Here is a 12130-nt window from a genome sequence, read left to right as displayed (position 1 = left end):
GTGGTAGTCTCCTATACACGTGTACCTAGGGATTATATCTGCTAGTACACCCAACCGCTCACAACCCGAGAGAAACATACCAAATCAGAAAATGTAAAACCCCACTTATGCAAAATTACCATAGAGAGAGTTAACAACAAACAACAAGCAGATTTACTGAAAAAAGAAGAATCCCATAAATCTGCCCAAAGCGTTCTTTTGCTCAGAGTGATGCAGTACAAACAAGGAAATCAGCCTCCCAACTTTCTTGGAAAAAGATCACCCATACTTGCTCAAGGAGAAAGCAAGCACGGGAGACACAAGGAACCTAACAGAATCACCACTCCATCCCAAACATGTATAGAACTTAGCAGGGTTCGGAAACCAATGATTGGCCAAGACTCGATGACACAAACTTCAAAAGTCTTCTCTGAACCATTCTCAATAAAAAACTATTCTTAAACCCTGAAAGAATACGAGGCTTCCATAACTTTTTGCACATCAATCCACACCCATAACGTCAAAGTACAAAAAAACCCTGTCAAAAAAAATCGTAAAACTCAACTTGTGTTTGCACGTTATCATACATTTGAAGCTAATATGCAACATCTCCCTATCCACAAATGCGTCATGCAGATGATCCTTTGGTCCACATGCATTAGCTACACTTTCTTTGGTTTTCCTACACAGCCTGCTAGAAACTTTCCACAACCTTGGTGTTTCAGTCACAAAGGCTTTTCTATGAGCCCAAAAGCCTTCCCATATACCAACATAAATGTTTCACAATAGTGATGAAGTAAGATAAGGAGCAGAATCTCTTTTAATTGCACAATAGAATAAAAGTAGATACTTATATTTTCCACCTACAAATTGAACAAGACCGCTCCATGCAAGAAGGTAATCTGACAAAAGGCAAGCAAATTCCTTTCACTTTTGACTTAGAGAGAAAACTAGACACTGTAGCCTTCCAGCTACAAATGCTATCATCTGGGAAGAGCACACCACAAGAGGTAAAGATTAAGAACAACACACGTTGAAATCAACACTTTCATATTCCCTCAGACGTACCACGGGTGTGTGTATTGTGGTATATGCATGCTCTAGGGGTATCAAGAGGGTTGTACTTCTTTTCCCAATTGCGACATGTTTTAAATGCTTTAGCTTCCTTCTCAAATCTAAATGGTTGAATGGCCCCTGCAACTTCAAAGCAACCATTGAAACCAAGTTACAACAATGCTCTCTCTCTCTCTCTCTCTCTCTCTCTCTCTCTCTCTCTCTCTCTCTCTCTCTCTTTTTTTGGGATTCCATAGTATTTTATTTTGTCATTCTGTCATTTTGTCATCTAGTTACTCTGACTTTGTATCAGATCCACCACATTGTAACTTTCTGGTCTCATATGTCACTTTGGCCTTTTGAAGACGTTGATATAACATTTCATTTCTCTCTCTCTCTCTCTCTCTCTCTCTCTCTCTCTCTCTCTCTCTCTCTCTCTCTCTCTCTCTCTCTCTCTCTCTTGATAGCTAGATAGCTTGATGCATTCTCATGATTGTACTACCTTGAGCATATAGACATGCATATACCCCTAGAGATAGAGCTCCATCCCTCCTCAGATACCCCACTACCTACACTCAGTTCAGTTTTGTATCAGTTTTTGTTTCATTTGTCTTTCCGATAGACGGATGACATACACACCATGTACATTTGATTTGTCTCATAGGCCGATTTCGGCCTGACATAGACGTTAAAAATCTTTCTTTCTTTCTTTTCTTTCTCTCTCTCTCTCTATCTCTCTCTATCTATCTATCTATCTATCTATCTATCTATATATATATATATATATATATATATATATATCTATATATATATATATACTCGCTACACCTTCACGCGGGAGACGGACTCTATATACATAGATGGGATCTACAGACATCTGTCCACGGAGGAGACAGGGCGACCTCTAGAGGAGCTTACTACTATACTGACATAGACACTACATGATGCAGCAGCAGAGGCCTACCCACATACCCAGCCTGAGCAGAGATGCCGTTCGGGGAGCATGCCCCAGAACAGTTCGTATGATGACGACACTAGAGCTAGACTTCAGAGGGAGGTGCTTTTGCGGGACATCACTCACAGACAGTCACAGATTAACTTCCAACGCCTAGTGCAGCGGAAGAAGAGGGCATTTTTGGCTCGAGTCGCCTAGAGCAGGATCTATACCAGCTATTCTTAAGTCAGGACTCACGTGAGGCATGGCGGCTCTTTCATGAGCACTCCCCCCCCCCCCCTGCCATTAGTTCTACAGAGGCCTGGGGCCAGTATGCATCATCTCTGTACATAGTTCTTGAACAGCCCCCCCTTCCCGACCCCCCCGATCCATGCCCAAACACGTGCTTTTTTCACCACTGAGATGGTGAGGAAGGCCATTGACAGGATGAGGACTGGGAGAGCATATGGTCATGACGGCTTGGTGGCTGAGCATTTCACGCATACCAGAGATTTACTAGCAGAGCTTCTAGCAGTTATGTTTAACCGTGCCATGTGTGAGGGCTTGCCTGATACTTGGAGCCTATCTACTATTGTACTTATCTTCAAGTCGGAGACCCTATGGAGCCTGGGAATTATCGCACTATCATGATTGGTCACACATTGGCACGGTTGTATGCATCTATTCTGAGCAACAGCTGAGTAGATGGGCAGAGAGAGAGGGGATACGCGCAACCGGGCAGGCAGGTTTCACGAGGGGTTTTTCTACTCTTGACCATATCTTGACACTCAGAGCCATCATTGAGGAGGGCAGATCACGTGGGAGAAAGATCTATTGTAGCTTTGTGGATTTCCGCAAAGCATTTGACACAATGCCCAGAACTAGATTGATGCGCAGATTACAGCAGATGGGAGTACCCACAGAGCTCATTTGGGGGGTCATGGCATTATACAGGTCAGTAGCGGGGCATATACGCACCCCAGAGGGTCTATCCACACCGGTTTACTCCATATTGGGGTGAAGCAGGGCTGCCCGCTCTCCCCTACTCTATTTGGTATGTATGTGGATGAGGTTTCTGACTACATTGAGAGAGATGGTGATAGAGGTGCAAAGCTGGCAAGGACATGGATTCCACTATTGTTATATGCTGATGATATTGTGTTGATCTCCGACTCTCCGGAGGGGATGCAACGTCACTTGGATGCCCAGGAAAGTGGTTTGTCCGTCAACCTTGGTAAAACCAAGGTCAAGGTATTTGATACCACCCCACAATGGATCAGGGGGTCAGCACCCGCATTCACATACGGCCAAGAGACGGTGGAGTATACAGATGCTTACAATTACCTTAGAGTGGTTTCTAGTGGGCCAGCATTTTCATCGAGGAGGGCAGCAGAAACTAGATTGACCAGAGCCCATGAAGCATTGGGTAGATTGGAAAGGATGTGTTCACAGGTTCAATTTCAAGAGCCTCGGACGAAGCTCTGGCTCTTTGACACTCTGGTGGCTTCTGCATTGCTTTATGGAGCTGAGATTTGGGGACCTTCACTGGATCATCACGAGAGGACAAGCCGCAGTGATGGATGGGGGGACATGGAGAAGCCTCTGGTCTCTATGATCTCGCGGCTTATTAGAGCCAAGGCTTCAACACCACGTGCTATTGTATGAGCAGAGCTAGCTGCCCCCCCACTAGTGGTTGAGGCGCTCACCAGATCTGTCTCCATACACCGCATATGGGAACTTCCCAAAGACAGATATGCCCGTCTTGAACTTGAGTCCTCTCGACAGTTAGCCATGCAAGGAGATACAGCATGCTAGTATGGAGAGATGACATCATGGTTTCAGGCGCATGGGTTCAGCATAGACATGGCCTCCCTTCCAGTACTCACTGGATGGGCCCTCTCTGACTCTTACACAATCCGAGATCACCAGGCTCATCCGCTAGGACTTGACTCAGCTAGACACCAAGAGGACATGGATACAGCCAGCACAGGAGCTGGGCACGAAGATGGCTTTCTACAGAGAGCATCTCCTCTAGCTTACGGAGGATGGTTTTGTGACGAGGCCCAGATACGTGGACACCCACTTGTCTCATGGGATACAATGTGCTATTGGCCAGATACGCACATCTTCACACCAGCTGCGGATCAAGACTGGGAGATACAGCGGAGTACCAGCAGAGGCCAGGACATGCCCCCTGTGTGACATCGAGCCTAAGACAGAGTTGCACTACACATGCCACTGCCCCGTCTACTACGAGACACGAGGCCGCTTCCATTGCTTGTTCAGAGAGGGCTTTGGACCATTCTCTAGAGTCATGCGGTATGAGGATCAGAGATGCCTGGGTTTGTTTTTGCTCGAGCTGCACAGACACAAAGAGAACCTGATGAGAGGAGAGGCTAGCTAGTCTCAGAGACAGATCACAGACTTCTTTAGAGCTGCCACTGGACACTCGGAGGAGTTACTACCACAGTAGAGCTCGTCGCCTCACACCAGAGGCACACTGATCGACCGAGCGACTAAGCTGGGGAGATCCAGACGCCCACGACTGCGGAGGACTACACAGCATCGACGTAGGCTGCATCAAAGGATTCGGATCACTTTGGCTCGACATGCACGACGCCCGGTCAGACTACTGACCATGGACGAGATTGATGAGATCCGCCAATGACTGATGTTGGATCTCTTGTGATCTAGCTATCCCAGCTAGCTGCTTAGTTCACACCTAGCAGTTTAGGATTCCATAGTATTTTATTATGTCATTTTGTCATTTTGTCATTCTGTCATCTTGTTACTCTGACTTTGTATCAGATCCACCACATTGTAACTTTCTGGTTTCATAGGTCACTTTGGCCTTTTGAAGACGTTAATATAACATTTCATTTCATTTAACAACTCTCTCTCTCTCTCTCTCTCTCTCTCTCTCTCTCTCTCTCTCTCTCTCTCTCTCTCTCTCTCTCTCTCTCTCTCTCTCTCTCTCTCTCTCTCTCTCTCTCTCTCTCTCTCTCTCTCTCTCTCTCTCTCTCTCTCTCTCTGGTGAGGGTCAACGAGAAGACGCATACAAGGACTTGGAGAGTGGGCACTAAGGAAAGTGGGAGCAACGGAGAAACCTCGAAGGAAAGGGCACTCATTCTCCGCTTCCCCTCCATGGAAGCGAAGGACTTCTTGAAGAAGAGACCGACTCTAAAGAAGACTGGCATCTTTCTTGGAGATGACCTCACCCTCTCGCAGATTGCTCATATGCAAGAAGTAATGCCGGAAATTAGAGCAACAAGGGAAAAGGGGAAGATTGCGTTTTACAGGGATGGAAAGGTGGTGATATTAGAGCGACGCCCCACATGACGGTGCGAGACCTATGGGACTACACTAAAGATGGCAACCTAGAATTGTAATGGGTCACTCCGTCTTGATGTAGGGGCCTTTCAAGATAGCTTCACAGGAAGAGACATCATTTTCTACTCTCAGACGCGGCAAGCCCCTGGGCAATCCATGCCACAGGTGAGCGGATACAAATGGGAGACAGCCTGCAGACAGAAGACGAGATCGGAACATCGAGGACGGGGCTCAAGGGGAGTGGCAGATCTATTCACGAGGAGCTGCAGCCATTGATACATATAGCTCGCAAAGATGAACAGGCTAGGTACATGTGGGTGAGGCTTAGGGCAGAGACGGGCAGATACCTCTACATTGCTATCTGTTACTCTCCTCCGAGTACATTAGTAATGCATCACCTAGAGGACAATCTCCCTTTGCTATTTTGGATAATGACATATGGGACTTTTCCAAGGATGGTGACATTATCATACTAGGGGATTTCAATGCTAGAACTGCCCACCACCAAACAATATTTTATGATACTTCCGAGGAGATGCTTGGCGAGCTGGACGTTACAGAGATGGGTCTATCCAGACTATCACAAGATGAGGAATACACTGAGTATAGCAGATACTTAATAGATATGGGAACCGCACATAGATTGGCCATTTTGAATGGCCTACAAAAAAAAATTCGACAGCTGGAGGTTTTACTTGCTTTCCACACCAACATGGTGTCAGCACAGTGGACTATGTTATGGCCCAGCTAGGTCTCATTCCATTCTTTCAGGACTTCATGGTGGGCACTATGCCAGTTGGAGTAGCAATTGATCATGCTATCTTGTCTTTCACCCTGACGTTTCAGTTCAGCACTCCATTAGGAGAGGTCCCCACACATACTCGGTATACCTTCATGAGGGAGACGGATTCTGTGTATGTGGGTGAGATGTACAGGCAGCTATGCACCCACGAGCCGGGACGGCCACTAGATGAACTCACTCAGATACTGACAGAGACGCTCCATGATGCAGCATCAGAGGCATACCCCCACAGCCAGCCTACATTGAGACAATCTGGGAGCATGCCCCAAAACAGCTGGTCAAGGTGGAAAGGTACGGAGTGTACGGTACGTAATCAGTACGTAAGGTACGTACTTCTGTACGGATCGGCCTTTAAGGTACGTGACCAGTACGTAACATTTGTAACAACAAAAAGAATAGTGACTTTAGCCTTTTTCAGCCTATACATACTAGGAACTACATAGAGTCTAGACATAGATACTACTTCAAACATCCATTAGAACTGCTTCAATGTCCATTAGATACTGCTTCAAATGTTATCCGTACTTAACTCTTAGAATACATCACTTCGTCAAATTTCAATAGCACTAAACATGAGTCACGATTGCGAAAAGTTAAAACTTAAAACTTCAACATACCATGATACCGAAATCAAAATACATAAAACATCAAGAGTCAAGATTGAGGATATCAATCCTCATACAAAGATGGATACATCATACTACAGTGACCAGTCTACACTCTACCATCAAAAAGACAGAAAAATGGGAATACACTATATAATACAATAAACTTTAGTCCATTGCCCAATGGCAAGATGCCCCTAAAAAAACCAAAAAAAACCATTATAAAAAAAAATTTAAAATTTTTTAAAAAAACGTACACTATCTATCCGTACGTACGGAATCGTGCCGTACAGTTGTACCGTACTGTACGGATCCGTACGTACGTACAGATGCAACATTGCAGCTGGTATGATGAGGAGTGTAGAGAGACGAGGATCAAATTACAGAGGGAAGTGCTTATGGGAATTACCACACATAGACAGCCGCCTAGTGCAACGGAAGAAAAGGGCTTATCTATCTCAGCTAGAGCGGGATTTGTATCAGCTATTTATAAGTGAGGACTTTGGCGAAGCATGGAGGCTATTCCACGAGCATTCACCACCACCAGCGGTCACCTCCAGTGAGACATGGGGTTTCGAAATATGCCATATCTCTCTACATAGCATCAGGGCAACCACCTCTACCGGACCCACTAGAGACAAGCTCGGAGACATGTTCTTTCTTTACTGTCGAGAGGGTAAGGAAATCCATTGACAAGATGAAGACAAGGAGAGCACATGATCATGATGGTCTGGTAGCAGAGCACTTCATCCATGCCAAAGATATGCTTGCAGAGCTCTTGGCTATGATGTTTAATCAAGCCATGTATGATGGCTTCCCTGAGACTTAGAGTATGTCTACGATTGTGCCTATCTTCAGTAAGGAGATCCCATGATTCCCGAGAATTATCGCACCATCATGGTTGGTCACACATTAGCTAGGCTGTATGCATCCGTTCTTGAGTAGGAGCTGAGTAGATGGGCAAAGCGAGAGGGCATAAGAGCACCAGGGCAAGCAGGTTTCGGGAGAGGTTTCTCCACTCTTGACTAGATTCTGACACTCAGAGCTATTATTGAGGAGGGTAGACACCATGGCAAAAGGATCTATTGTAGCTTTGTGGATTTCTGCAAAGCTTTTGATACAATGCCGAGAGCCAGACTTACACGTAGACTACAAGACATGGGTGTGCCTACAGAGCTGATATGGGGTATTCTAGCTCTATACAAGACAGTGATGGGGCGGTACGCACCACTGAGGGAATGTCTAACATGGTCCACTCCACTATTGGAGTAAAGCAAGGATGCCCCCTATCCCTGACTCTTTTTGGGATGTATGTGGATGAGTTTTCGGACTATGTAGAGCGTCAGGGAGACGGGGGGGCTCAGCTAGCCGGACAATGGATCCGTTGTTACTATATGCTAATGATATTGTGCTGATTTCAGACTCTCCAGAGGGGATGCAACGTCATTTGGATGCTCTGCATACATTTGCTCGTGACAGTGGATTGTCTGTCAACGTGGGAAAAACCAAGATTATGGTGTTCAACACCACACCACAGCGGGTCAAGAGGTTGGCACCCACATTTATGTATGGCCAGGAGACTGTGGAATACACAGATGCATATACTTATCTTGGGGTAGTTTTTGGTGGACCGTTGTTTTCATTAAGGAGAGCATCAGAGACTAGACTGACGAGAGCATATGCAGCTTTGGGAGGACTGAAGAGGACGTGTTCGCAGGTGCAGTTTCAGGAACCGAGGGCTTCGCGAACAAAGCTTTGGCTTTTTGACACTCTAGTGACTTTAGCTATGCTCTATGGAGCTCAAGTATGGGACCCTCAGAAGACCACCATGGGAGATCTGGCAACTCAGATGGATGGAGATGTATGGAGAGGCCTTTAGTCTCTATGATCGCTCGGATGATTCGGGCTAAGGCCTCAATGCCGCATGAGATTATCCGAGCCGAGCTAGCCGCCCCCCCCCCCCCCCCCCCTCGTGGTGGAGGCATTGACCATATCAATATCCTTTATGCACGGTCTATGGGATCTCCCCAGGGACAGATACGCTGCCCTGGAGTCATCTCGACAACTAGCTCTACAAGGCGATACAGCATGTTGGTATGGACACATGACAACATGGTTTCAATCGCATGGTTTCAACATGGATAGATTGCCTCTGTTTCAATACTCCCTGGATGCACCCTCCCTGTCTCTCACATGGATAGAGATCACCAAACTCATACGCCAGGACCTGATTCAGCTAGATACCAGGAGCACATGGATACAGCCGACACAGGAGTTGGGCACGAAGATGGCACAGAGAGCATCTTCTCCAACTCACGGAGGACGGCTTTGTGACTAGGCCTGCATACATGGATACGCACTTATCACATGGGATAAGATGCGCTATTGGACAAATACGTACATCCTCACATCAGCTCCGGATCGAGACTGGCCGATTTCGAGGGGTGCCAGCAGGGGCCAGGATATGTCACCTATGTAACCTAGAGCTAGAGACAGAGCTACACTACACACGTCATTGCCCGCGTACTATGAGATACGCGTCCGCTTCCACTGCCTGTTCAGAGAAGGTTTCGAACCTTTTTTTTTTTTTCCTAGAGTCATGAGATACAAGGATCAGAGATGCGTCGGATTGTTCCTGCTAGAGCTGCGCACACTTAGGGAGAGCTTGCTGAGGACATAAGGGGAAAGACAGTCTCAGAGACAAATAACACCAGCCAGGGGAGAGCCAGAGGAGCAGTCATCACAACAGATCTCAGAGCCCACCCATATTAGAGTACGCTGCTTGACCGAGCCACTGCACTAGGCAGATCAAGACGCGCACAACCTCGGGGGGTCTCCCACCACAGACGAAGGTTGCAACAAAAGATACAGATCACTCTAGCTCGACATGCAAGACGCCCAACCAGAGTATTGACCATGGAGGAGGTTGATGAGATCCGACAGCGACCGATGAGAAATTTCATCTGAACCCACCAACACCTCTCCCCCCCCCCCCCCCCCCCTGTATCTCGTCTCGATCCTAAATCAACTTCAAATTTATTTCCTTTCTCCTTAGTCTTTTAGTGTTAGTTCTTTGTAGCTTTGTATTTTCCGTACTCAGACATGATATCAGATTCACCAATTGTAACTTTTTGGTCTCATAGGTCATTTTGGCCTTTCGAAGACATTAATATAACATTTCATTTCATTTCTCTCTGTGGAACCCTAGCAGGCGAGGGGCTGCCCTGTGGGGAGGCATTAAGCAATAGCCCCGCCCCTCAACCAAATTAAGGCCTGCCTGACTGTTGTTTGCCCCAACGTGCCTCCTCTGCACTGGCATATCTACCTGCGCAGAGCCTCGTGTTGTGACCTACGACGACCTGTGAACCTCAGCACCAGCGAGCAGCGAGCATCTCAGCACCTATGACTTGCATCAAGGATACCTCAAAAAAACGGGTCTCTGTCAAGGATACCTCTAGAAAACGTGCCTCTGTTAAAGCTACCTAAGCCCGCCTTTGCATCCATGGCTACGCGTACCTCATCGCGACGCAAGCTCAGTTTTGCCTGAGTTATGGCAACACCTCCAAAGGTGGACAGCATCATCCGCATTCAAATTGAAGTCGAAATACTCCGCAAGGAGAATGACGAACTGAAACAAAGGCTTGCCACAATGGAAAACTGCAAGGAGGAGGAGTTGAAACAAATGGAAGTAAAAATCAAGAAGCAATAGAGACCACCCTCACAAAGGAGGTCAAAACTCAATTACGTGAGGTAATCTCTCGAAGGTCGAAGACCATGTGGCGTCCACCTATCTCCACACACCACCATACATTTCACACCAGCTAGCTAATTTACTCATCCCACGTATATGCCGCGGGATATACTCTCTTGACCCAGACACACCACTAGCCAGCTCTCCGTTCTCCTACACACTTCAGCCCTCTGTTGCTAACGTTGGGGAGTGCAGAGACCTATACAAACATCTACAGGCTCAGCGAGCATTGGGGGACATCATCTCAGAGCGAGAATAGACAACAAATGGAGGCCGTCACACACTGTAAACGACGGGCCTTCCAAGAGGCACAAAAGCTTGAGCCATACCACCTGCTCATGAGTACAGACTGCACCACAGCATGGAGGATTCTCAGAGAGCCACACCCTCACCCAGGGTTGTCCACGTCCATCGAACGGAACGTCCCGTCCGTTCCGTCCGATCAAAAAAAAAGTGACCGTTGGCGGACTTTTTTGACTGTTTTTACAGCCGTTTTGTAGCGCCACGTGCTGGCAGTTTTTGAACGTTAAAAATTGAACGTTGGGGGCCTTGGAGCCTTGGCCCTTGGGGCATCATAAGTCAATGTGCCATCCCACCCCCCCCCCCCCCCAACATCCACACACACACAAAGCCACATGGGCTATGGCCATGGCACATGGAATTTGAATTTTGAAGCATGCTCTCTCTTTAACCCTCTTCTCCCTCTCTCCTCAAAACCTATATAAGGTTGCCCACCCTCTCTTCTTCTCCATATATCCCTCAAGCTCTCTCATTCATCTCCTTCCCTACTCAAGCTCCCTCAAGCTCTCTCCATTCATCAAGGGCCAAGGCTTCAAGCTTTGGCACTCCATCAAGGCTTCAAGCTCTCCATTACTCCTTCAAGCTCCCTTCATCTCCTTCAAGCTCTCCATTGTTCCTTCAAGGCTCAAGCTTTCTTCATCTCCTTCAAGCTCTCCATTATTCCTTAAGCTCCCTTCATCTCCATCCATCTCCTTCAAGCTCTCCATTACTCTAAAGTTCTCTCATCACTCCCCATCCCTCAAGCTCTCCATAATGCCGCCCGCTCTTCATGAAGCCTTCAACAAGCATTGCCGCTACTTTGAAAGGGTGAAGAACAAGCAAAATGTTTGCAAATGGTATTGCAAATATTGCCCGAAGACCATGACCTCAAGCTCCACCCCACCCGCCTTATCATCCACTTAACCAAGGTGGGAGGGGAAGCGGGTCCTTGTCCGAATATCCCCGACGACATTCTCAAAGAGTGCAAAGCAAAGTATCTCCCCTTGAAGACGCGCAAGGCGGTTGCAAAGGCATCGGAGGAGGTGGTTCCGCCCGACCATGATCTCTCCGATTCGGGAGAGGATGCTTCTCCATCAATGTCCGTTGCATCCAGCGGCGCTACCATGGCCTCCACCGAGGGTGGTAGCGTCTCAAAGAAGAGCAAAAGAAGTCATGGTGGGCGGCCTCCAAAGCAAGCTACTCTTGCACAAACGGTGGGTGGAACTTTCGGTCCATTGTCTTTCCTCAAAGAGAGGCAATGACAAGCGGAGATAGAGATTGCACGCACCATCATTGAGTGCAATCTCTCTTTTCATATTCTTCGCACGGATCGTTGGAAACGCATGGTGAAGGCTATTGCCGCGGTTGGTCCATGTGAAGGGTGGACGGGAGTGTCA

General features: G+C 47.3%; 1 protein-coding gene across 3 annotated transcripts in view; it reads right to left on the bottom strand.

Moving 5' to 3' along the window:
* Positions 1 to 12130, bottom strand: part of TIC40 (hydroxyproline-rich glycoprotein family protein) — a 146662-nt gene that overhangs the window by 94302 nt on the left and 40230 nt on the right. For 2 of the 3 annotated variants that reach the window (XM_086520015.1, XM_086520013.1), the window contains exon 2: positions 1048 to 1179. In XM_086520015.1, the coding sequence (XP_086376141.1) occupies positions 1048 to 1179 (132 nt within the window). The remainder of the gene's footprint in view (positions 1 to 1047; positions 1180 to 12130) is intronic. The other variant, XM_086520014.1, reaches the window with a different exon arrangement.

The sequence above is a fragment of the Adiantum capillus-veneris genome, chromosome 9, assembly GCF_014529385.1.
Source record: "Adiantum capillus-veneris isolate H3 chromosome 9, ASM1452938v2, whole genome shotgun sequence".
Classification (NCBI taxonomy): Eukaryota; Viridiplantae; Streptophyta; class Polypodiopsida; order Polypodiales; family Pteridaceae; genus Adiantum; species Adiantum capillus-veneris.
This window is presented reverse-complemented; position numbering and strand designations above follow the sequence as displayed.